Source organism: Lynx rufus, unplaced genomic scaffold (assembly GCF_022079265.1).
Source record: "Lynx rufus isolate CCGP_SWC_20201006 ecotype Redwood Valley unplaced genomic scaffold, mLynRuf1.p SCAF_6, whole genome shotgun sequence".
NCBI classification, from domain to species: Eukaryota; Metazoa; Chordata; class Mammalia; order Carnivora; family Felidae; genus Lynx; species Lynx rufus.
Genome location: NW_025814878.1, coordinates 8,711,338 through 8,734,966, shown reverse-complemented (window position 1 = coordinate 8,734,966; position 23,629 = coordinate 8,711,338). Strand labels below are relative to the sequence as shown.

The 23,629-nt window shown below is 37.7% G+C and overlaps 1 protein-coding gene across 2 annotated transcripts in view; it reads right to left on the bottom strand.

The window, feature by feature from the left end:
* Positions 1-23,629, bottom strand: part of SYNE1 (spectrin repeat containing nuclear envelope protein 1) — a 473,246-nt gene that overhangs the window by 287,701 nt on the left and 161,916 nt on the right. For both annotated transcript variants that reach the window (XM_047102923.1, XM_047102922.1), the window contains exons 15-27: positions 20,456-20,552; positions 19,485-19,687; positions 17,634-17,798; positions 17,047-17,199; positions 15,661-15,804; positions 12,810-12,983; positions 10,196-10,354; positions 9,732-9,896; positions 7,997-8,131; positions 5,658-5,816; positions 5,248-5,456; positions 4,521-4,629; positions 2,709-2,873 (exon numbers count right to left, since the gene is read on the bottom strand). In XM_047102923.1, coding sequence (XP_046958879.1) covers positions 2,709-2,873; positions 4,521-4,629; positions 5,248-5,456; positions 5,658-5,816; positions 7,997-8,131; positions 9,732-9,896; positions 10,196-10,354; positions 12,810-12,983; positions 15,661-15,804; positions 17,047-17,199; positions 17,634-17,798; positions 19,485-19,687; positions 20,456-20,552 — 2,037 coding nt within the window. The remainder of the gene's footprint in view (positions 1-2,708; positions 2,874-4,520; positions 4,630-5,247; positions 5,457-5,657; positions 5,817-7,996; positions 8,132-9,731; positions 9,897-10,195; positions 10,355-12,809; positions 12,984-15,660; positions 15,805-17,046; positions 17,200-17,633; positions 17,799-19,484; positions 19,688-20,455; positions 20,553-23,629) is intronic.

The window sequence follows — 23,629 nt, the reverse complement described above, 5'->3', positions numbered from 1 at the left end:
TAAGTTATAAAAGTGCATTATAAAAAAGTTGAATCCACCCTATTCAAAGTAATTAGAGAAAAAGTTTGGGGGGGGGTATTAAAAGAATATTTATTGAAAATGCAATTCCAGTATTTTTACATAACCATAACATAAGTTCTAATTTTGTGGCTATGTAGTGAATTCTTTTTCCTAAATTTTAAGCTTTCTCTTCTGTCTAATTTCTGCTTCCTCTAGTTCAGTGTCACCAGCATCTTTTCTTTTCCAAGCCAGTCGTTCTCCAGCTTCACTAAGATTTTCACGTTGTGTACCATTTGTGTTCCACAGAAGCTTTCGGTTTCTCTTTCTCTAATTTATCTTTTTCTTTGACCTGCTTCTGCTCTGAGTTTGGCCCAGGTAACCTGAGTGTGCTATTTTTCAAACAAAGCAATAAGACCCATGAAAACCACAAACTTCAGATCTCAGTAAATCACAGCTCTTGTGGAAAGAAGTGATTCACCATTACATATTGTCAATCTACCCACAGCCTTTTTTGCCTTACATTGGACAATCACAAACACTTCGTGTTCAACAATAATTTAAATGCTAAATGGATTGATAATCACAGGATGCACTGAATGTGTCAAATCCATCTTTTAATATAAATCTTTACATGAACAACATGAATGTTTTCCATTATTCTTTCTTTGCTTTTACTAGTGATGAAGTAACATATAAAGGTATGAATATAAACTATGCAGAAGTTTAAGGTAGATGAGTGTGCAAAGAATTAATGTGTCTATTTGTTAGAGATAGATTTTTGCTACAAGTCCCATGGGCAATGTCATGAGAGTACTTAGAGGATACAGTAAATAAATGGGTTTGGTAAAGTGTTAGGGAGACTGATAATTTCTAATTTTAAAGGCTGCCAAAGTGTTTTATGTGTGTGTGTGTGGGTGGAACAAAATATAAACTCATCTATCGATGTAACTAAAACTATTTGTTAGGTCTTGGATCAAAGATCACTGGCACATATATTTATTTTTTAAAACTGTAACCATTATTTTTGCCCTTACCAGCTTCTTTATCAAAGAAAGAATAGAGAAGAATGATGTCAGAATTTTACTTAAAGTATGGCAGTGGCACCAACTAGACTATTGTCATGAAAGATGGTTATCAAAAGGATTGAAATAACTCATGTTCCAAAATTTGACTAATGCTATCACTCTTTTCAATTAGTCAAAAATTCTTAAGAAAACTGACACATAATATCAAAATTTTCACATAAAACTAAAATCACATGCAGTTCAGAGTATTTTGAGCTTACGAAAATTCACTGCTAGAGTCTCAAACAGATCTACATGCATTGAAAATATAAAAGGTTAGTTGATCAAACTATTAGATTAAGGACATCTACAGAGAATTCCAAATCTTTAGCATCAGGGAACTTTAAGCCATCCAGATGATCATTTTTCCATGCAAGTTTATAAATGACTTTAAGAAATAATAGTAACAGTCTATTCAACTTTCCATTCTTACATTATCTTCGCGTGCACAAACTCATTAGACTTGCATGGCAATCTGGTCAGTGAAAATGTTCTTGCTGAGGGTAGAAAGGGCCCTACCAGAAATGAAGGAGATAGGTTTGTGTATTTTAATCCACAGAGGAATATAAACACTGAAACGTATTAATAAGAAGTTTAAAATGAGTATCTCTTGGGACGCCTGGGTGGCTCAGTCGGTTGAGCATTGACTTCAGCTCAGATCATGATCTTGCAGTCTGTGAATTTGAGACCTGCATCAGCCTCTGTGCTGATAGCTCAGAGCCTGGAGCCTGCTTCAAATTCTGTGTCTCCCCCTCTCTGTGCCCCTCCTCCATTCACGCTCTGTCTCTCTGTTGCTCTCTCTCAAATAAACATTAAAAAAAAAGTTATTTCAAATGAGTAGGTCTTGCATAAAATAGATTTTACTGGTCTGTTAAAATGGAATATTTTATTGTTATCAACTATTGGTTATTAAGCATTTACCGTCAGGCACTGAGTATAGGTGCTATAGTAATAGTATAGGCACTAGTAGGTTTTATTTTTATTTTTATTTTTTAATTTTTTTTAACGTTTATTTATTTTTGAGACAGAGAGAGACAGAGCATGAACGGGGGAGGGGCAGAGAGAGAGAGGGAGACACAGAATCAGAAGCAGGCTCCAGGCTCTGAGCCATCAGCCCAGAGCCCAACGCGGGGCTCGAACTCACAGACCGTGAGATCGTGACCTGAGCTGAAGTCGGACGCTTAACCGACTGAGCCACCCAGGCGCCCTGGCACTAGTAGGTTTTATAAGAAAGAAAATCAAGGCCCAGAAATGTTAAATGACAAGGTCAAGATTACATAGGAAGCAGACTATCAGAGTTAAATTCTAACCTTGGGTTTGTTGAACTCCCAAGCCTGTGTACCTAACCTCTATAATATAGCTTCAACTGACCATGAACCAACGCTTTTAGTAAGGGTAAAAAGTGTGGATCTGATAAGCTTTATACTTTAGATACAGGTTATTATTCTGAATTAACATATCCAAGAATGACACCAACCGTAATTCAAACATCTTCCCCACCAATCTTCATATGAATAAGTATCTTCACTACTGTGTTTCAACTATACTTTATATAATTACTTCTTAAACCACAACCCAAAGTAAAAGAGCCTTCCAGATTTCTCACCCAGAACTGTCTATTTAGAGTATGAGTAAATGGTATACCTCTGACAACAAAGCTATGAGAGCCTTGAAAGAACTAGATAATTTTGCCAACTCATCTCCTTGCTTTTGGGCTTCATTCTCAGAAGAAACTTCAATTAAAATTTTAAGTCTGGATTTCAGCCAGTTGAGAGTCTCGCCCTTTGTGGTAACACCATTTCTGATCTCCTGGAATGAAAGAACAGTTTTGATGAGCAAAATACATTGTGAATCAAGAAAGGACTCAGCCTAAGAAAGTTCATACGGTGGAGGTAGGAGAACCAGGCATTTGTTCATCAGTAGAGTGGCTGCTGATTTCACTTTTCATTTACATCTTTAAGGAAAGTCCCTAAGTGCTAGGAAAACAAAAAACAAAAAACAAAAAACTTTCCCAATGTCAAAATCTGATATGTAAAATCGAACCTCTCATAACAAAAAGCTAACTAGATGCTTAGTTCATAACTAGATGGTCATATATCTATAGATATTCCTTTGATCACAAATAAAAATGCCTCTAAAAGTACTATAGAAAAATATGTGATACCAAAATTGGAAATTATATATTATCTTATTTTCTGTTAGCTGGAAGGAATATGATATTTTTAGAAAAAGAAAAAAGGTTGAAAGAGCCCTTTTTTTAATGAGCTGATTTCTTTTTGTTTGAAGAGTTTAGTTGTTGAATATTATTATGGATGCCCTAAAAATTGATTTTAACTTAACTGACTTAGATTCTATGCCTCATTTTTGTGACTTTATTGAAGTCAGTTCTCCAGATAGTAGGATGTGCAAATAGGAGCACAGCTCTAATCCAGGAAGGGAGGGCTTACTGGCCAGGACAAGGCCAGAAATATTCTGGGGCCTCGGCCCTTGTAAGGTCTGGGAACTGTGGGAGGGATGATCTGGGAAGCCTTTCCCTCCTACACACGCTCCGGGTGCATGAGGAAACCCAAGGTGCTGCTACAGAGGACCTTCCAGGGCACATTCACACAAACAGAAAATGACCAGTTCCACAACCAAGCGATCTCTTCATTCTAAGATGTGAATTTTTTTTTTGGTACTATATAATAGCAACCAATGACAAATATAGATATCCTCCTATGGGTAGAGCATGACATTATTGAGGATCTCTAGCATTTACAGGGATTATAAATTTACTAGAAAAACGTGGACCTCAGAAGATAGGAATAGAAAGGAAACACGTTCTCATTAACAGCTACTACGTGACTTGCATGAGCTCAAAACGCTGAAAGATAAGGATTTGCACAATGGCGTGTGCCTATAAGACAGAATAGGCCATGCTAAGGAGGAGGAGGTTGCTGTGGTCATTCACAGGATGCGAACTGGGGTTCAGGCTTGAGGTTCTGTCCGCTGGCTCCGTTTATCAGGCTGTACCCACGCTCACAGAGCTGATCCGATCCAGACTGAATGTGACATGAGAAATGATGCTTAGAGACCTTGCCCAATTCCCTCATTCTGTGAGCTGCCTTTGGAATGGCTGAAAATGTATAAAAACCTATAGTGTTCTTGTTTTTCCGCAACAATTCTTAAATCTCTGCTGTGTTATGTGCCCACGCATGCAATTTTCCTCTCAAGATTTCCCATTAGCTAAAGATGTATTAGAGGTACCCCTGAGTATGACTAAGTCTCAAAGCTAACAACAATTCAATAGAAAATCCTCCATACTTCTTCTCTACAGTAACATGAGGAGACTTCTTTTTAAGACAGTTTTCGAGAACTTAATTTTTTTACAGAAAGAAAAAAAATATATCATTTGTCTACCATTAATTTTCTTATTAGTGAAAATTTTCCAGTCACAAAATATGGCCCAGAACTAACCTCTACGGCATGTTTAATCTCTCCATGGTTGGCGGTATCGATGGGCTCATTCTTAAACCCTTTCAATTGTGTCTCCTTTGCAGATATCCAAGATGAGAACTCAGAAATTCTGAAATAACACAAGTATCTTCTTATTAAAGGGAGAAAATATCCCAGTGGTTAAAATACATTTTCTCTTTTGACTTTATTCATGGAAGTTTAACCATCAACTGATTAGCAAGTCAAGTAACAAATTTTCTAGGAGCTGTTCCTTTACCATGAAGCTTGGGGCAGGGGTGCCTCTGGGCACTTTTCACATAGGAGGAAAGAGAAGGCAGAGTAGATAGAGTTCAGCTAAGGAAAACGATGTGTCCCAGGGCCTGAGCACGTGGAGGAAGGAAGCACCTGAGGTCTGGCCTCTTCTGTCTCCAGCAGATGGAGACAGAAACCCAGAGGCAGAGGCCCCCCCTCTAGTACTATGAGGGAACCGGGGAGCAAGGAACTGCAAATTCGCTTCAAAGAGATAACATCTGGGTCACTCACAAATAAAGTGCTTCACTCTGTTTCTGACTGACGCCCATTTTTATTAAATGAAGCATTTTTATATAAGAGCCTGGGCAAGATCGCACGATTTGATTTTCTTTATTGCTGAAGACAAAACATGCATCATTACTTGTTTTGCACTGATCTCGGAATTAACAGTATTAGGACAGGTCAGATCCGCCTCCAGAAAGAGTTCCACAACTACCTTCTAGTGTAGTCCTTCCACTTGTCCCGGTCTTCCACGAGCTTCTTGTAGGTGGTGTCAATGGCAGCTCTGAGCTCTTTGAGAGTCACGTGACAGGTTTCAGGTGTGTTCCTTACTGGGTCCCGGACGGGGAGTTTCAGACACAGTTCTTCAATAAGCTGTAACCTTTTCTCACAAAGATGATGAGGACCTTTGTCACTGAAGAAAATCTAATGAGCAATAAACGTTTATATAATCCCTGTGAGGATCCACACAGTACTTTCCTATTTTCATAGAAGATTCCCATTTAATCTACTTGTATCAAGTAATTAAGCTATTTCGTGTTTTCAGACCCAAACCAAAGTACCGGCTGTATCCTTTAGGTGACAATGTGACTTGGCGTGCCCGCGCGTGGGGTGTGTGAGACGTACCCTGTGCTCCTTAATAATCTTTTCACTGCCTTCCTGGGGCACCAGCGTGGTCTCTCGATCCAGCTCAGTTCTGCATTCTTCTACAGAAGCTAGGAATCTATTCTTCTCCACATCAATCTTCAGATGAAGCAAATGATATGGGGCTTCTCCTTGAAGGTCCTACATCCCATAGGAATATTTTAAAAATATGATACCATTTCTGATTACACACATTTTCAACTGAAGTGGCAAAAACCATAAAATATTCCCTTGGGGTCCAATGTGATTTAATCACTATCGTCTGCACCTGGCCATTGTGCTTTGTACACTTCCAAGTAAGTATTGGGACCGCAATGAATCCTTTCTGCCTGGGGGGCACATGTTTCACAGGGATTATTCTATTTAATTTTTACAACAGCCTCACACAATATTAATATTCCTATTTTACAGGTCAGACCACTGAGGCTAAGGGTAAGTAGAAAAGCTAGATTTGAATCTAAATTTAAATCACGCCCTGATTCCACATACCCTCTCCCCAGCATATGTCTTTTTTAATTCTGTCAACGACCCTGTGAGATAGGAAGAACCTATATTACACTCACTACACAAAAGGCGAAGATAAGAAAACTTTTATTAGTAAAAATGCCAGAGTGAAACAGCCCACACCTGTGACTACCTGCCATGTCTCTTTCCTTAGAGCATTCCTCAAGTAAACAGGGCAGTCAGCACGCAAGCAACATGAAATGTTTTATGTTCTTTCTGATATAAGAATAAGCTATATGATTACCTTCAGGCTTACAATTATTAGTTTTAGCTAACTTGTATCCTATGGTATTTATAAATTTTTTTAATGTTTATTTATTTTTGAGAGACAGAGCACAAGCAGGGGAGGGGCACAGAGAGAGGGGGACACAGAATCCGAAGCAGGCTCCAGGCTCCGAGCTGTCAGCACAGAGCCTGACGTGGGGCTTGAACCCACGGACCTTTAGATCATGACCTGAAGTGAAGTTGGACACTTAACTGACTGAGCCGCCCAGGTACCCCTATGCTATGGTATTTAAAAGGTTACTTTTAAAATAAAATACTAAGATAACTGATGAGAAAGATGATCTGGGGCTATGGAAAGACTAGACCAGATTATATCCTAGAGAGCTTAATGTTGTGAATGTGTGTGTGTATAAAATAAATACAGCTTTCATTTAGAATCTCTATTCTATAATACATTTATGATATTTTAAGTTTTAAAGACATATTAGAAAACTTGGGTTTAAGGATTTTTTAATTTTCAAATTTAGCAAGTAAAAAATTATGTCCTTAACTGAGTTTTTCCTATGCATAGAGCTGATTTTATAGCCTATGTTACTGAGATGGAGAAAACAAAAAAATCCAGAGATTCACAAAACCTGATGGAAAGTGTTTTGGTTGCCTATCTTTCAGACCCCGTGACTTCTTCATATAACACACATGAAGTTCGCCACTCCCTGTGACCTCGTGATAGCACTGGTCAACCTGTTGCTAGAGTAGGTTTTCTCCAGGCTGGGGAAGACAGCCTTCGATTCTGAAATCGACTTCCATGTGATGAGTCCAGTGTGGGGCACTCAGGTTAGACCCGCCAAGTGGATCCCTACATCCCCAACTTCTGTGCTTTCTCTCCTGCTCTCTCCCTCTTCCAGTTGCTGTTACTCCTCCCTCCCATGTACCCCAGACCCCTGCTGCTTCTTTAAAATCCAAGCTCAAAACTAGTTACTTGATTCACTCCTTTCCACTCCCCAAGTAGGCCCACTTCTCTCTACAAAAGCTTTCATATGTATTACTTACACTTTTGGGGACTTATTATATATTGTACTTTCATTATCTGCAACTAATTATCTTCCCCACTGGACTCGAAGCTCTTTGGGGAAATGGATCATGCTATGTTCATTGCTGAGTCCTTAACTAATAAATGTTCATATTTACATTTCTGAGGTCGTAACAATCTAAACCAGATGGTAAAATCCTTGAAAACAGCAAAATGTTATTATAGTATCTCTAACATAATTTATTTAAGTGGGTTTACTGATGTTGCTGAATAAGTTAAATGCCCTTGTCATTCCTATCCCCAAACCTACGCAGGAAAAGAAAAAGAGTGCTCTTAAGTAATATGATAAAATTGATGCTACTAAAAAAATGAGAAAAACAAAATTCTCTCATACTTTATCATGCTTTATTCAAGTTCAGTTTTTTTCAGTGGGAGAAGTAACTATGGTGACCTTCCATGACTTTCTACATTTCTCTTACAATCGAACCTTAATCCCCTCATGCTCTGTCCCATCATGCATGATACGTACTTATGTCTGTGCATCCATTATGTCCTGACTCACCTTCCACTGTTTATGGAGCTTTCTAACAGCTTCCTGCAGGCCCTGCTGTTCCTGCTCAGGGAGGATGTCAGTGAGCTCGTCGCAAGCTTTCAGGAAAGCATTGAGCACTCTCTGATCCAGCTGACTGAAAAATTCCTGGCGTGGAGGGGGAGGTGGTTACGAGTGTCAGACAGAATAAAAGGCAGCATCTACACACCATACAGTCAGGCAGTCACGCCTCAAAACGAGCCCGTTAGCCAGCCAGTGCCCTCTTTAAACCTTGCTGGCAACTATGATTTTTTTTTTTAAGGAATGAACTATAATTATCTATAGTTATGAGTCAGAAGCCACCACATCTGAAATTCAACTAGTGCTTTTCATTTTTTAGAAAGAAATATCTTTGCAGTTTTCAAATTTGGCAGAATATTCTGGAAGGCCAAGGGGCCAAAAACCTTGATTCCCTATAATAGAGTTTTCATTCCTCTCTGGTAAAGTCAGAAGAGCAGAACAGAAACTAGTGTTTAGCCTTGCAATTCCTCATACCCTAGCTGCAATGTGTCTCAGGCCCTGCTGGTTCATTATGAGCCATTTCCATCCACATCCAGGTGAATACACACGACCCCACAGGCTACGGACAGAACTGTGCCCACCGACGTCTGCCAGATTCCTATGTTGAACCCCTAACCCCCAGTGTAATGAAATTTGGAGATGAGGCCTATGGGGTGATGAGATGAGGTCATGAGGGTGGGTCCCTCATGATGGAATTAGTGCCCTTATAAGAAGAGACATCAAAGATCTTGCTCCCTATTTATCTCTGTCTTACGAGAAGAAAGTGAGAATGACCATCTACAAGCCAGGAAGAGAGTCCTCACCAAACCCAAACTGTGAGAAAATAAGTGCCCGTTGCTTAAGCACCCAGTGCATGCATAAATATATGGCACACAATGCTGATAAATACAACACGTGTGCACATCGACGCATGACCAAGTCTCACACAGACTCAGGAGTATGTCCGCGGAGATATTTTGAAACAACAGTGGTTCAAACCAGAAAGTGCCACACGGCACCACGCGTCTAAACTGAAGGAGATGCTGGCTGGTCACAGACATCACAGTCAGCTGCGTCACAAATATATTGCAGTCATCATGCGGTAGTGTGGTTCATACAAATATCCACTGGAATTTCAGGGAAAATAACTCAAAGTACATGTTCTCAGAGGGGCCATCATCTCCACTTGGCGTTGATCACTAACATTTTTAATACTGAAATGACTTAAATGAGTATGATTAACAGGAAGATGGCTTCACGATAGGACAAGCTGTGGATCAGCTACCAAACTTCAAGGCACGTGGTGTTCATTCTACAATATGGAGGATTCATGAAATGAGCACAGAGACTTAGCCATCCACCTAAAATTATCTCTTAAAAAGAGTTATGTTGGTTACGTAAAAATTTCTCACCTAACAATGAATAGTCATTTGGAGAGCCTGAATTCTATATCCTATAACTCTCTACTCCCTCAGGGACTTAGGAATGGCCAATTATAATACTGCTCATCAGTTGCCCTTGAAGTTCTTTTTGCTGCTGCCCTTTTCTTTAGATCTCATAACCTAAAATGTTTCTGCCTCCCTAACTCACCTCTTCTTCCCTGTTCTCCTCAAACACTCAGTATTAGATCGGAGCACACTTTTTACTTTTCACCCAAGACCACTTGTCCATGTCCTCAGCTCAAGTGCCCCATGAAGGATAAACTCACTGTATGTTTCTTCAGGAGGTCTTCTGGGTTCCCCTTTTCCTCCAGGCCCTCCTGAGCGATCCGTAGCACCTTCTCCAACTCTGCTCGAGACTCTTCAAATTTCTTCATCAAGCGACTATTGGTTTCCACATGTTTCTTCCAGTCTCCAATTTTCTTCACCATATTCTTGATTTAAAAAATAATCATAATGTGATGCTGCTTCCAGATTACTGAAAGCATCATTTTGTTAAAGAGTATTGTTTCTTTAAAAAAAAAAAACACTTGGAAGGAATACATTTCATTATGAGAGTAATCAACTCCTTTTTAACATTGATGAATATTAAGAAAACAAGTAAAATGATTGGTTCCAAACCTCAGTAGGCAAGACATTTAGCAAGAGTGGAAGCATGACACGTGATGGTTAGATGTCCTCATTCCTTGTATTTTTCCCTGGCTCGTGTCTCTATAGCACGGAGAGAGCTTACCTGGAAAGCACCGTGGGCATCTGCAATCTGTCTGTGCAGCTTCGTCTGATCAAAATGCTTTAACACACTGCTCAAGGTCACGAACTTTTGAACATTTTGACTGCCTTTCTCAATCTGCGTCATGGTTTTCTTACAGCTCTCTTGACAAGCTGACAGTTCCTACAGGGAAAGGAAACCCACAACAATAGTATTTAAAACAGTGAGAAAAAGAAGGAAAGAGAGGAACCATTACAAAACAATAAGAACAACATTATATAGCTTTTAGGCCATTAATCAGCTATAAGTAAAATCAAAAGTACAGAGAAGTGTTTCTTTTCAGAAGAGCTCAATTTGAAGCAATCACCGAAGTCAGTGCTTTTTATATAAGGCATTTAAATGTCACATTGAGCTTTTCGAGATTTTTTTATATATTTCATGCCTGTGCTATTACCATTAAGAAAATGAAAGGGCATCAAAGTTGTTATTTCTCTAGTGCCTGCTTTGTCCATCCAACTCATAGGCCTTTGGTTTACTGAGAGAACAATCACAAAATTAATCTACATATTAGGTTTTAATCTGACTAAATAAATTTAACACCCATGCACATTATACTTTACTGAAAGAGCTGCAGCAAATTACATATCATTTGTGTATCCCAAAAGGCACATTTGAATTCCTAAGGTTCACAAGCTGTCAGTCAACCTTTCATTAACAAAACGAGGGACCCCAGACCCTAACCACAAAAGGCAACAGCCTGGTGGGTGTGGGAGGACATGTAGGTGTCACACAGTCACCGGATGAGAAGCCATGGTGACCCAGGGCTTTCCACCTCTGCTTCGTAACCTGGCATCATAGTGGTTTCTACAGTTGATAGATGCATGGAAATTAGCCCAAAGGCCAACAGTCACTTTTTGACTTGAAGCCGCCACACTATTTGCATTTTGACATCCTCAACTGCTTTGTAAAAGTATTTCAAACTGCTCATTTGGATACCGGTTTTGGGAATCTAGATGCAAATATTAAGACCAAGGGTTTTGTTTTGTTTTGGCAAAATGGAATAAGGACACACTTCTTCCTTTTGAAGATTTAGGAGGTCAGAGAGTAACATATGTTAACAAATATATTATTAAATATTATTAGTATTATTATTACTAAACTATCAAATGTTATTTTAATTGTGGAAGGATTCTTTGGTGGCAATGTATAGTGATTTGAGAATGTGAGACACGGCAACCTGACTCAAAGTGAGAGACAATCTTTATCCAATAGGATGAGAGCCCACTAGAACAGGGTTTGGTGGTATAATCATCATGGCTCTATTATCAATAATAATAATAATAATAATAACTAGTTATATAGTACATATTATGTGCCACTGTGTGCTAAGTACATTATAGAATATCTAATGTAATCTTCACAATAAGCTCTCAACTAGGTATTATTACCTGCATTTTAAGCATAAAAGCTAATCAAGGCTTTGTAATTTGTTACATCAGATCTATGATCCAAATATCTACATGACACTTCAGATACTCTTGGCTCTTTCTACTAAGTGATGGTGCCTTCCTTCCAGGAATCTTTTTCAATGAAGGCAGTGGCAAACCTTTTGCCCGTTAAGTTTCACCCTCCTCTGATGGATGGGGTCATTTGTAATAAACCACCTAAACAAGTCAATTAACTTCAAGAGAGGGAAGCTGTTCTGCAGGGAGATCTGCTTACTAAAACTGAGACAAAGAAAAATAATTATCACTCCAAACACATTCCCAGAACTTTATGATTGTATAATCTCAGAGGCAAAGAAAAGATCTCTTAAGACTCAGATTATAGGGACACTTGGGTGGCTCAGTCGGTTAAGCGTCCTATTTCAGCTCAGGTCATGATCTCAGTTTGTGAGTTCGAGCCCCGCATCAGGCTCTGGGCTGAAAGCTCAGCGCCTGGAACCTGCTTCGGATTCTGTGTCTCCCTCTCTCTCTGTCTCTTCCTTTCTTACATTCTTTTGCCCTCTCTCAAAAATAAATGAGCATTAAAAAAAAAGATTTAAAAAAGACATAGATTATAGACACCAGATAGAAATAGAATGCAACTGTTTACTTTTATATATATCTAAATACATAAAATTTTTAATTTGGGGGGCGCCTGGGTGGCGCAGTCGGTTAAGCGTCTGACTTCAGCCAGGTCACGATCTCGCGGTCCGTGAGTTCGAGCCCCGCGTCGGGCTCTGGGCTGATGGCTCAGAGCCTGGAGCCTGTTTCCGATTCTGTGTCTCCCTCTCTCTCTCTGCCCCTCCCCCGTTCATGCTCTGTCTCTCTCTGTCCCAAAAATAAATAAAAAACGTTGAAAAAAAAATAAAAAAAAATAAAAAATAAAAAAAAAATAAAAATAAAAAAAATTTTTAATTTGGTTATAAAAATTTTATCTCTATGTAAATTCACATAGATAGATACATTTTATTTTATCTCTAGTGGACAGGGTTTTCATATTTGGACAAGATGTGTATTTTTGTTTTGAGTTGCCAGCGCTACTCTAGAAAAATGTCTCCTGTCCTAACTGAATTCCTGCCACTGTGGGCACCACCTCAGTCCCACTACACACGCTTTAAAAATAACCATGTCTCCTCATGGGGACTTTCCCTTACCTGATGTTTCTGTTTAAAAAGGGCACTGGATTGGGCTTCACGCTCGAGAACTGCCATAATTTCGTGGATTTTCGCAAGCGAGTCATAAAAGAACGTCATCTGCTTTTCCAGTTCTTCCAATGGGATCAACAGCTGCTGAGACTCATAAAGGAGTGGAGGGCAACATTCTTTGACCTTTAAAAAGACAAAAACAAAAATTCCGTCAAACGCCACTAAGCACCACAAGCTCAGGGCACTGTTCACACCTCTGAGAACATTTTCTTCAGCGAAGCCGTCATTCGGTGCTTGCAGATCTCCAAAGACTCTTATTTAATGATACTTCCTTTGTACTGTTACATTTTGATATAAAAACACAATACTACTCAATCACTGAGACAAATAAATGCCACAGAATTTTCCCAGGAAGACTCATCTAAAGGGTCCATCTGGATGGCACCCTCCCATCTAAACGAGGCTGTTAGTGAGCCAGATGGCATCGAATTCTCCTTCATAAACTGTGCAACTTATCTTCATTTCCGCCTCAAAACCTGACCTGAGATCATTATGAATGACGTTATCTAGACTGACTTTCCAACTTTATTTTCAAGGTCTCTACAACTTGAACCCTAAACTCCGGACAGACCTGTAACTTGGCTGACTCATTCTTCCCAGACAGGCCTTGTGCTTCCCTACCTCCCCCAGCAACATGTGTCACGACCCTCTGCCAATCATCTTACTCACCCCAAGCGCACAAGTCATGTACCAGTTTATTTACAAAGGTTCCCAAGCCAGGGGATGTCTCCCTAGTCTGAACTGACCCAGCCTCATCTGTCACTTGTCTTTTAAAAAATGCTGTTACTTTATACCCTTGTATTACTCTTTTTTTTTTTTTTTTTAGAGAGAAAGAGAGCGTGCAAGCAGGGGAGAGAGAATCCCAAGCAAGCTCAATGCTCAGCACAGAGCCCAACACGGGGTTCCATCCCATGACCCTGGGATCATGACCTGAGCCAAACTCAAGAGTCGGATCCTCAACCACTGAGACACCCAGGTGCCCCTACACTTGTATTAATATTAGCTTGATCTTCACGATGAGGCCATACGTTCCTGGAGATCAAGAGATCCATAAAGTTTCTGTCTTAACACCTTCATGTTGGAATGCAGGATCAAGTAGTTCTCTAAGAACTTCCTGTCCCCACTCATTTTACTTAGAATTGCTCCCAAAATATTATTCATACTTTTGGGAACCAACGAAAGGAAATGGAATACTTGTTAATAGACCATTCTCTTTTTTCTTAAATTATGAATATTCTCATGCTCTCAGATACACTGCCTAAAGGGTAAACTCACCAAAAGAAAGCTACTGATCTACTGCAACAAGGCTTTTCTAAAATGATTCTGAACAAAAGAGAATCTGCTAACACGTATAAAAATCAGTTGGTTTCTGGGTGCCTAGGTGGCTCAGTTGGTTAGGTATCTGACTCTTGATTTTGGCTCAGGTCACGATATCACGGTTTGTAAGATGGAGCCCCATGTTGGGCTTTGCACTGACAGCACAGAGCCTACTTGGGATTCTCTCTCTCCCCTGCTCACGTTCCCTCTCTCTCTCTCTGTCTCTCTCTCTCAGAATAAGTAAATAAACATCAAAATAAATAAAAATAAATTAAAAGTCAGTGTGCTTTATAAATCTTTCCTAGATACAGCTGAACACTTACTAAGATGCTACAACTGAAGCAGTAGCTTAAAAAAGCAGAATGACTTAGATGTGCTCAAAGGTGGAATCTGCTTTCTCACAGGTCACCTTAAATCATTAAACTTGGCCTTGGCTAAGATGTGCAAGCCCAAGATATGGCTCTGAAAGCTGTTTGAAGGTTATCAAATCAGTAACGTTGACTTTGAATTGTACCCAATCTTTACAGATAACATTTAACTTGAATGTTAAAAATAAAAAGAATTACAAATTAACATTCTAATATATGAATGAAGTGTTCTCTTTTTTTCAATACCATGATTCTTCCTTTTTCCACTTATCTCATTTATTCCTCTTTTCATTAATTGCCCACTACTGACTTCATGTGGGTTATTCTCCTTCTGCTTGTTCTCTCCTAAATTACAGGTTTTTCTGCTGTCTTTTCCTCTGTTTCTCAATTGTTCATTACAAAATTTTCCTCTTCATTTATACTACCTCCCACCTCCTATTAAAAATTAATTACTGAAATGCAAACGATACCATCTGCATAAAACTCAACTTCAGGTAGATAAGAAATCCCAATGGAACCTTCCAAAGCTCTTAAGGAAAATCCCCCAATAGAACAGAAAAGTCTTATGGCTGGTGTTTAGTGTTCACTGGGTTCCCTGTACACGGGTGGCACAAGTGTATATATCTTAAGTCTAAGGTGAGCTCCGTGAGCTGAAGAGAGCAGAATTTCCACGTTCTGGGCTATTCACACAGAAAATAGCATAAATACTCTTAGAACAGTCAAATAAACCTCAATAAAAAGGACATTTGGGAACTCTTTCTCATTTAAATGTATGATCTCTTCCTCTTCCTTCCTCTTCCTTATCTCCCCCCCTTGTTGGATGACATTTCACTGACCCCTTATTTCTCCAGAAGAGACCGATCGATTTTATTAAAATAAACCTCCTAGTACTTCCAAATTAACAGAGGTATTACTTGACATCAGCTCCATAGTTTCATTTGTTAAACTTCATGACCAAGTTCCTAAATGGCAAAGTTACTAAATCAAGAATCCCAATAAACAACAAAAGGATGATCTCTTAACAGGTAAAGACTTTGCCCATGAGTGTGTTGGCCAGAGGAGGTATAGGCACGCGCAAGGCAGTGTTGGCCCCTCGCATTAACATATTTTCCCACCTTGGTTAGCCGTTCTTTGAGCCCAGACATGGTTGCAAACATTTCATTGGCTTCTTCTTGGGAGCTCTCCTTGGTAATGAGGTGTGCGGTCTTGGTAATCATCTTGTACTGAGCATCCATTACAGGCACCCGCTGCTCAATGTCCTGCAGGAGCCATTGAAACAGCTACATTACCACAACGTACATTTCCTTTTAATTTCAGAATTCTGCAGAAGGCTGAACAAAAATCAATGTGTACTGTATGAAATCCTATACTTGTAAGAAACTTTTGGAGATTCCAGTTATTGCTTTCCTTCTTTGCTAATATATTATATATTGGTAAGATCATATTAAAAATAGATAAAAGCTTTCCTTTAAAAGCAACCATAAATCCTTAAGTAAGCATCAAGTTTACACTTCCAAAATATATGTGTGAATGTAGTATGTAAACATCATAAATCAAGTAAATGCATGTTAATTTGGGGCAATTGCTCTGACCTTAACAATTATACAACTTATCTTAAAAAAAGCAACACACGGTCATTGTAGACAATTTATGAATTAGAGATAAGAAAAAGAAAACTGAAGTTACTTCCAGGCTTCTCACTCAGTGCTAACCAGAGCCAACATCCATCACTATATCATGAACATTTCCCCCTCTGTGTACTTACACCCATTTTTTTATATTTACACAAAAAAAGGGGATATTGTTTTTTGCTTTTCCCAATAGTATATTAGAAAAGCTTTCCATGTCATTACATATTCCTCTACTACTTCATTTTTGAGAGCTGCAAGGTTCTCAAAATATGCAAATAGCACAATTCATTTAATAAATTTGTTAGAGTAGAGGCATTTATGTAGAGGTGTTGGATGTAGATGTTTCCTGTTTTCTCCTAGTCCTTTGTAATTTGGTTGTAAAAAAAAAAATCTCTGAATTAAAAAAAAAACAAACCTATTTTGAAGTTACTGTATGGTCAAAACATATCTTTAAAAAATTCAAACAGAGGGGTGCCTGGGTGGCTCAGTCAGTTGAGCTTCCGACTTCGGCTCAGGTCATGAGCTCACAGTTGGTGAGTTTGAACCCCACACTGGGCTCACAGTTGTCAGCGCTGAGCCGGCTTTGAACCTTCTGTCCCTCTCTCTCTCAGCCCCTCCCTCCTCATGCTCACTCGCTTTCTCTCTCCCTCTCAAATAAATTAACCTTTAAAAAAATAGAGCATTAAAAAATTCAAATAAATTTTTTTATTTAAATGCAATCTTTAATTCTGAGGTGCAAATCAGGATATGCACACATGTCAGAAGGGTGCCAAGGAGACAGGAAAACTTTGCAACCATCTGAGTAACATGAATGATCTTTCGTTTCACAACAGAACAGGTTTTCACTTTGTTGTCCAGAAACCCCCTCACCTCCAAGTCTTGAATTAATAACTTGACATTAATAAAAGAGACTTCTAAGGGTTCAGAAAGTTTCTTATGGGCTTCAGTTGCAAAATCAGACAGGACAGTAATACAGTCTGCATACTCCTTCTTCATTCTGTCCATCTCATCAGCCCGAGCATACTGTTAAGGAAAGGGAGAAGCACAACACGGAAAATCAGTTAAGCCCGACCTCTGGGAGCCTGTAACCCTCACATTTACATACTTTCTAGAATTGTTATATGGTAAGAAAGACTGATTCCTGATTCTTATTTTAGATACACTTGAAGGAAGTCCAATTACTGTGAAAAAAAAAAAACTAGCACAGAAGTGAAGAATTATGATTTCAAACATGAGGCCCCATATGTCAATACAATCCTTAACCAAAGTATACATTTCTGTAATGTGTAAGTGGGAAAGAATAAAGGACCCAAAATAAACATAACAGTTCCAAACACATCTGCACTCTGCCTAAATAAGTCCATGCTGCAACAATAAAACAGCCTCTAAACGGACTGTTTATCAGCATGTTTGTAACACATGCATGTTCTAAGCATACATAGATTTGAAAGACATACTTGCTTGACTTCCATAAACAATTCCCTCCACCGTCCATTGAGCAATAGCAATTGCTGTTTAAGATCTCGGGAAACCATTTCATCACATGTTTCAATTAGAAAATTGCCAGCATCATTCATGGCAGCGTGCTGCTGTATCCAGTGAGGCAAGTTTCGAAAAAAATCCTAAACAATAAACGATGCACATTACTGTAAGCCACAAACGAAAACCCAACAAATGATATGGAAGTAACCAGACGATGTGAAATATCTTTGTTCTAAACTTGTGCAAATTTTAAGGTAAATCTTAGTTCTTTTTCCAAATGCAATTTTCAATAGAGAGGTTGAAAAACAGGAGCTAGAAATGCTGAGTGTCGCTTTATAAGAACGGCTTGGCCATATCTTTTGCTGAAGACAAAAACAAACAAACAAACAAACAAACAAACACATAATGACCATTTTCTGTCATTTCTATTTTACAGATAAAAAAACGAATTTTTGTTGTGTAAAGGACTTGTACAGTCTTCAGGCTGGTAAACACCAGTGCCAGAGTCATATAAAAGGTACAACATTTTAGACTAATGTATAGTTTTCTTTGTGGATTATAAATAAACCTTTGACCTATTACCTTTGATTTTAAAATCTGAATATTGTGCATGAAGATAATTAACAATCATGGATATAAACCATTGAAAACAATTTTTTAATTAAATATCTGGGCCAGGAACACTGAATACAGTAACATCCTTTTTTATTCGTTTAAAGTTACTCCCCTGACAATGAAGCAGTCTTCTGCTGATTTCAAGTTAATACATGTGTGCTTGTACATACTTATACACATACACCACAGTATAAACCAAGAATACCAAAGAGAATTCAAAATCTATTTTATAAAACCATGTGTGGGAGGACTTCCCACATAAATAGATGAGAACACTTCTGTTTCTGGTGGTTATATTCCCTTGGATGAAATTAACACATATGACATCTACTAGGGCATTGTCAGTCTAATCAGAAAAGCCAAAATCTGTATGGGTATACAATTCTTGTCATCCTCAGCTACACAAGAATTTTTCATCTGGGTGAAATACAGAGTGGTAAACATTTAAAAACAATGCATCTACTCTCAAAACGCAATTACACAAGAACTGATCTTGGACAGTAAGCACTAATTCTAATGTATTTACTATACTTTTTTAATGGGAGTCTGGCATTTTAATATCTTTTACTTATAAATTGATTTTTCATGGGAAAATGCCAGATTCCCATTAAGAAGTACATAATAAATCCATTTTATGTGATATTTTAATGTAAGTGACATTAAAGCAAAACAGTAACTCTTGAACACACACATACACACCTGGAATCAAAGGAAAAAGATCATTCTTGCCCGGAAAAAGGCCTTTGACTGAGGGTTGATAAAATGCAAAAAAGAATATCCAAAGAGACAAAAACGTGATGGCCCAGATGTTCAACTGGCATGTGTCATTATACAGAGTCACTATTATGTTATCCTCTCTTCAATTAGGAAATCCACAGAGGTCAGAGCCTTTCAAGTATAGACTTTATAGTGAGTATAGCGACCTCTGTTGCCCACTGGGTTTGGGTGTCCCGCCATCGGTTCCTCCTCTTCTGAACACAAAAGCAAAACACTGAACTGATCAGATAGGGAACTGTTTTAATATAACTTCTATAAAGCAATGCATTTCTTGGCCTAAAGGAATTTACTAACCTGAAGGCACAGTTTTTCAGGCAAGTCAAGATTCTTGAGTCAGACTTGCAAAGATATAACAGTCTCTAGAGAACTATGCTTTGAGAGACTCATTTCTAAGTTCGTGTGTACTCAGTTTCTCTTGTAGGAAGCGACATTACCTTTTTGGCATGCTCTGATTGATTTAGCATTTTCTCAGCATCCTCCAGCCAGGCCTGAAGACTAGCCACAGTGTTGCCATATCGATCCCAGTTCGCGATGACTTCTTCCAGCATGCTTCGCACGCTCCTGACCTCTACTGAGAGGTTCCTCCACTGGGCTGTGGTTTCATTCATGAATTTCATCACATTCTCGGCTTCTTCCACTAAAACAGATCAACCAAAATAGAATCCTTACTTTTTATTTGAAATCTACCAAACCTTTTTTCTATGGTCTATATACTGGTTTGCACTTACAATTCTTCTTCAGATTATGAAGTTAACAGATGAAATGTTAGAATTTTATTCAGCAAATGCTGGGGATGTGTTATACCATATTCACAGCTGTTTACAAAGATTAAAGGTGATAATATATTTAAAATTTTTGATAAGTGGGATGCAATAAATGACATATATATTTGTTCAGATTTTGTATGTACTCAAAGAGATGCTCACATATATAGTATTGATCACAAATGCTACAGTTCATTTTCGATTCAATATGACAGATATATTTACAAAATGAAGCCAACATATGTTAGTTACAATTTGTGTATCCACACTAACTTTTCATTTACTTGATAATGATACTCAAGTTACTGTTTTTTTCACTTAATCCGCAGAACTGCAAATAGGTTAGAAAATCACAGTTTAGACACTGAACACTTCTTTTGCCCCTTCTCAGAAGACCACAGGTGCGCGCGCGCGCGCACACACACACACACCCCATTATTACACAGGTTAGACAGGCATTGCGCAAACTCAAGGGGACTGAATCCAATATGTGAATCCAATATGTGCTCTCCAGGCCAATGGCATGGTCATAAAAAGATCCTTCGGGGAAAAAACAAAAAATGATGTGATCACACAGAAACCTGTAGGTTCTAAATTCTACTGCGTTCAACATCGCAACAAATTCTGTCAGTGTTTTTTACCTGAACCATCAGCTTTGACGTACATCTCAGCTGTCTGTTTCAAGATCTGGTATGTCACTTCATATTGTTCAAAGAACTTGCTATTTTCTATAAAAGACTAGAAAGGGGTAATGGTTAGAAGATGGCAAATTCTAGGCATATGTAGAAATACCGAAGTCAGTTTCTTCAGGATACATATATGGATATTTTGCCCAAATTTACCAACCTCAACCTTTTTAAAAAATACATCAAATTAAATCAACTGCCATAAAATAACCTGATTATTCTGAGAATATAAACGGATTCCACACGTTTATTCTAACTCAGCACTATTGAGAAAATACTCTATTTCTTCTCCACCCAAGGGTTTGTTTTTAGAACAGACTGAAGTTTCTCCAGACAACCTGGGGCTAACATTTAGAAAGCACTAAATCTGGAAGAACATTTTAGTATCCAACTGTGTTTCAGCTGTGGGATTGTGTGGCTCTTTGAACATTAATTCTAGTGAAAGATGGCTCTGAGGAACTTAGATTACAAATAAATGGCACAGTGCACACTTTCCTCAAAACAGAAAGTACAAAAATGTTTACTAGTAGGAAAATTTTAAATAATCACATATCTCATCTACAATTACAAAAATTACTGGGGTGCCTGGGTGGCTCAGTTGGTTGAGCATCCAACTTTGGCTCAGGTCAAGATCTCATGGCTCGTGAGTTCAAGCCATGTGTTGGGCTCTGTGCTGACAGTTCAGAGCCTGGAGCCTGCTTCAGATTCTGTGTCTCTCTCTCTCTCTCTGGCCTTCCCTCCTGCTCTGTCTCTCTGTCTCTCAAAAAGAAGTAAACATTAATTTTTTTAAAAATTACAGATAAGATGTATCTATACCTGTATGTAATTTACATATTACATATTACTATTACTGTTACTATTACTAGAGTAATAGTAATTTACAAACTGATACTGTAAAATTTAGAGCGCACAAGAAATCCTTAGGTAAATGTTATTGTTAACTGCAGGAAATATGAAATAGCTCCTGTTTCAAAGATTGGTCCTGCTATTATAAAGCCAAAAAATAATGCAATTATACTTAACAACATATCACCAAAGGCTCTTTAATTTCTATTAAGTATAATTAGTTCCTCTGATTTGAATCCTCTAAAATACTTGATTAGTGTATTATAAAATGCAAATTAGCCTTTAAAAACCAGCTGAAGTCCAGTGTAATATGCCGATGAATGCTTAATATGGAGATGCAAAATGTTTGAGTGCAGATCTAAAACTTCATAAAAAATTTCACAGACATCCCTCAATTTCATTGATAAATGTTTATCATATTGCAAGATAATACTTAAAAGCATCACATACATAACACATTGCATAGCATTTTATGCTTATAAAATGTTTTATTGATGTATTAATTATTCTTCAGGAATAGAGTGAATAGAGAAAGCTCTGAGTTACTTGGAATGAAGGATTCCATGATGAATATTTACTTCAGTAACTTAATAGGCTGTATTATTTTTGTCTGAGAATGAAGTAAAACAATAGTTGTCTGGCTAATTAATTTTTCAGCCTTTTGTTCTACTTCATTAACCTTCCCTGTTCTCCAACTGGGGGAAGAGTAACTTACTGTAATTTAAATTTAGCATAATTTAACCAAATGAACATACCATAATTTGATCAAAAAAAGAAAGTTACAACTAATTTGTAAGACACTGTAGACCACTGAAGAGATAAATATATTTGGCAATGTTTAAAAAATAGTCTCCATTTATTTTTGACTCAAATTTCAAGAAGCTAATGGAAAAACAATTGTTCTAAGGGTCAAAAGAATGGGAAATTGCACCTGTCTGGACAGAAAGCCTTAATTAAATATGCCTTTCCTAGAGTTGTTTACAAATTAATTAAGAATGAACACGAGAACAAATACAGAGTAAATCCATTTAGTAACATGAATTATTTTATCTATTAATATCATTTTGGTAGGAGGACTGCTAAATCTCCTTTTCACCAGGAGCTATCTGGACAGTCTCTCAGAAGGGTGTAAACACAAAAGTATACTTAAAATAATAATGGGATTAATTTATTTCTTTCAAAATAAGGCTTACTTTTTGGATATCAAGTTCAACAAATAAGCCATGTTATTGTTGATAACACTTCAAGAAACTTAAGATACCTCTTTATCCCACTAAATTCAAAGTATTAGTGGAAGACACTAAACTTCTACTCTTCTACTTAGTGGAAGATCAATGTAGAGATAATAAGTAAGTTTCACTTATTGATTTCACTTGAATGGAGCTGAACCAGGTAATTTAATATTTTAAAAATCATCTTTGAGAAGAGGTTTTAACAGAATCGCCTACTTACATTGATAAAATAATTACAAATAATAAAAAAATTCACATTACTTATGTTGCATTCATATAGGCCACAATTCTAAGAGTTCTTCTTTTATGAAAAAGAATGATCTTCTTTCTTCCATAGTAAAATTGAAGCATGTGTTAACAAACATGGCCATGTCAAGAACAATTCTGACAGCAAAACCAAAACAATTATCTCCTGACTTATATTACAGTAGGTAATCTCTTATGAATAGTATGTGGCCTAGATTTAATTAACAAGCATTCATGAAATATTTTCCAAGAATTTCTTTAGCTCACAACAGCTGCATACCTGAGCACCTAGTACAAGAGGTAAGTAGGAAGCACATTTTTTGATTCTCTAACCCTTTAAAAAATGATGTATTTTTTTGCATATGAATAAGACTGAATTGAGAATTCAAACTAAGGAAGAGATAATTATGGAACCTTTACATCCTGCATATTACTTTGGTTATTAGATGATGTAGCAGCATATGGCTCATTACAATAAATTTTTTTAGAAACCAAGGGAAGGACTGGATTTAAGAACTTGATTTTATTATTTTGTTTGAAAGTCTTCACTCTTTGAAATGGTCCGTTCTAAAGAAAATTATTTTCTCACAAATTCCAAAGGCATAAGAGAAGCTCTAAGGGGTGTGAGATGAAAGGAAAACAATATGTGTCCATCTTTGTTTCTTACAAAAGCCCCTATTATCCTATTATTTTTATTATTATTATTATTATTATTATTATTACTAAAAATTTGGGAAAAACTAAGTCTCCTAGAAATTAAGTTATTTATAAAGTCACATGGGTAGTAAGTAGCTGAACCATGATT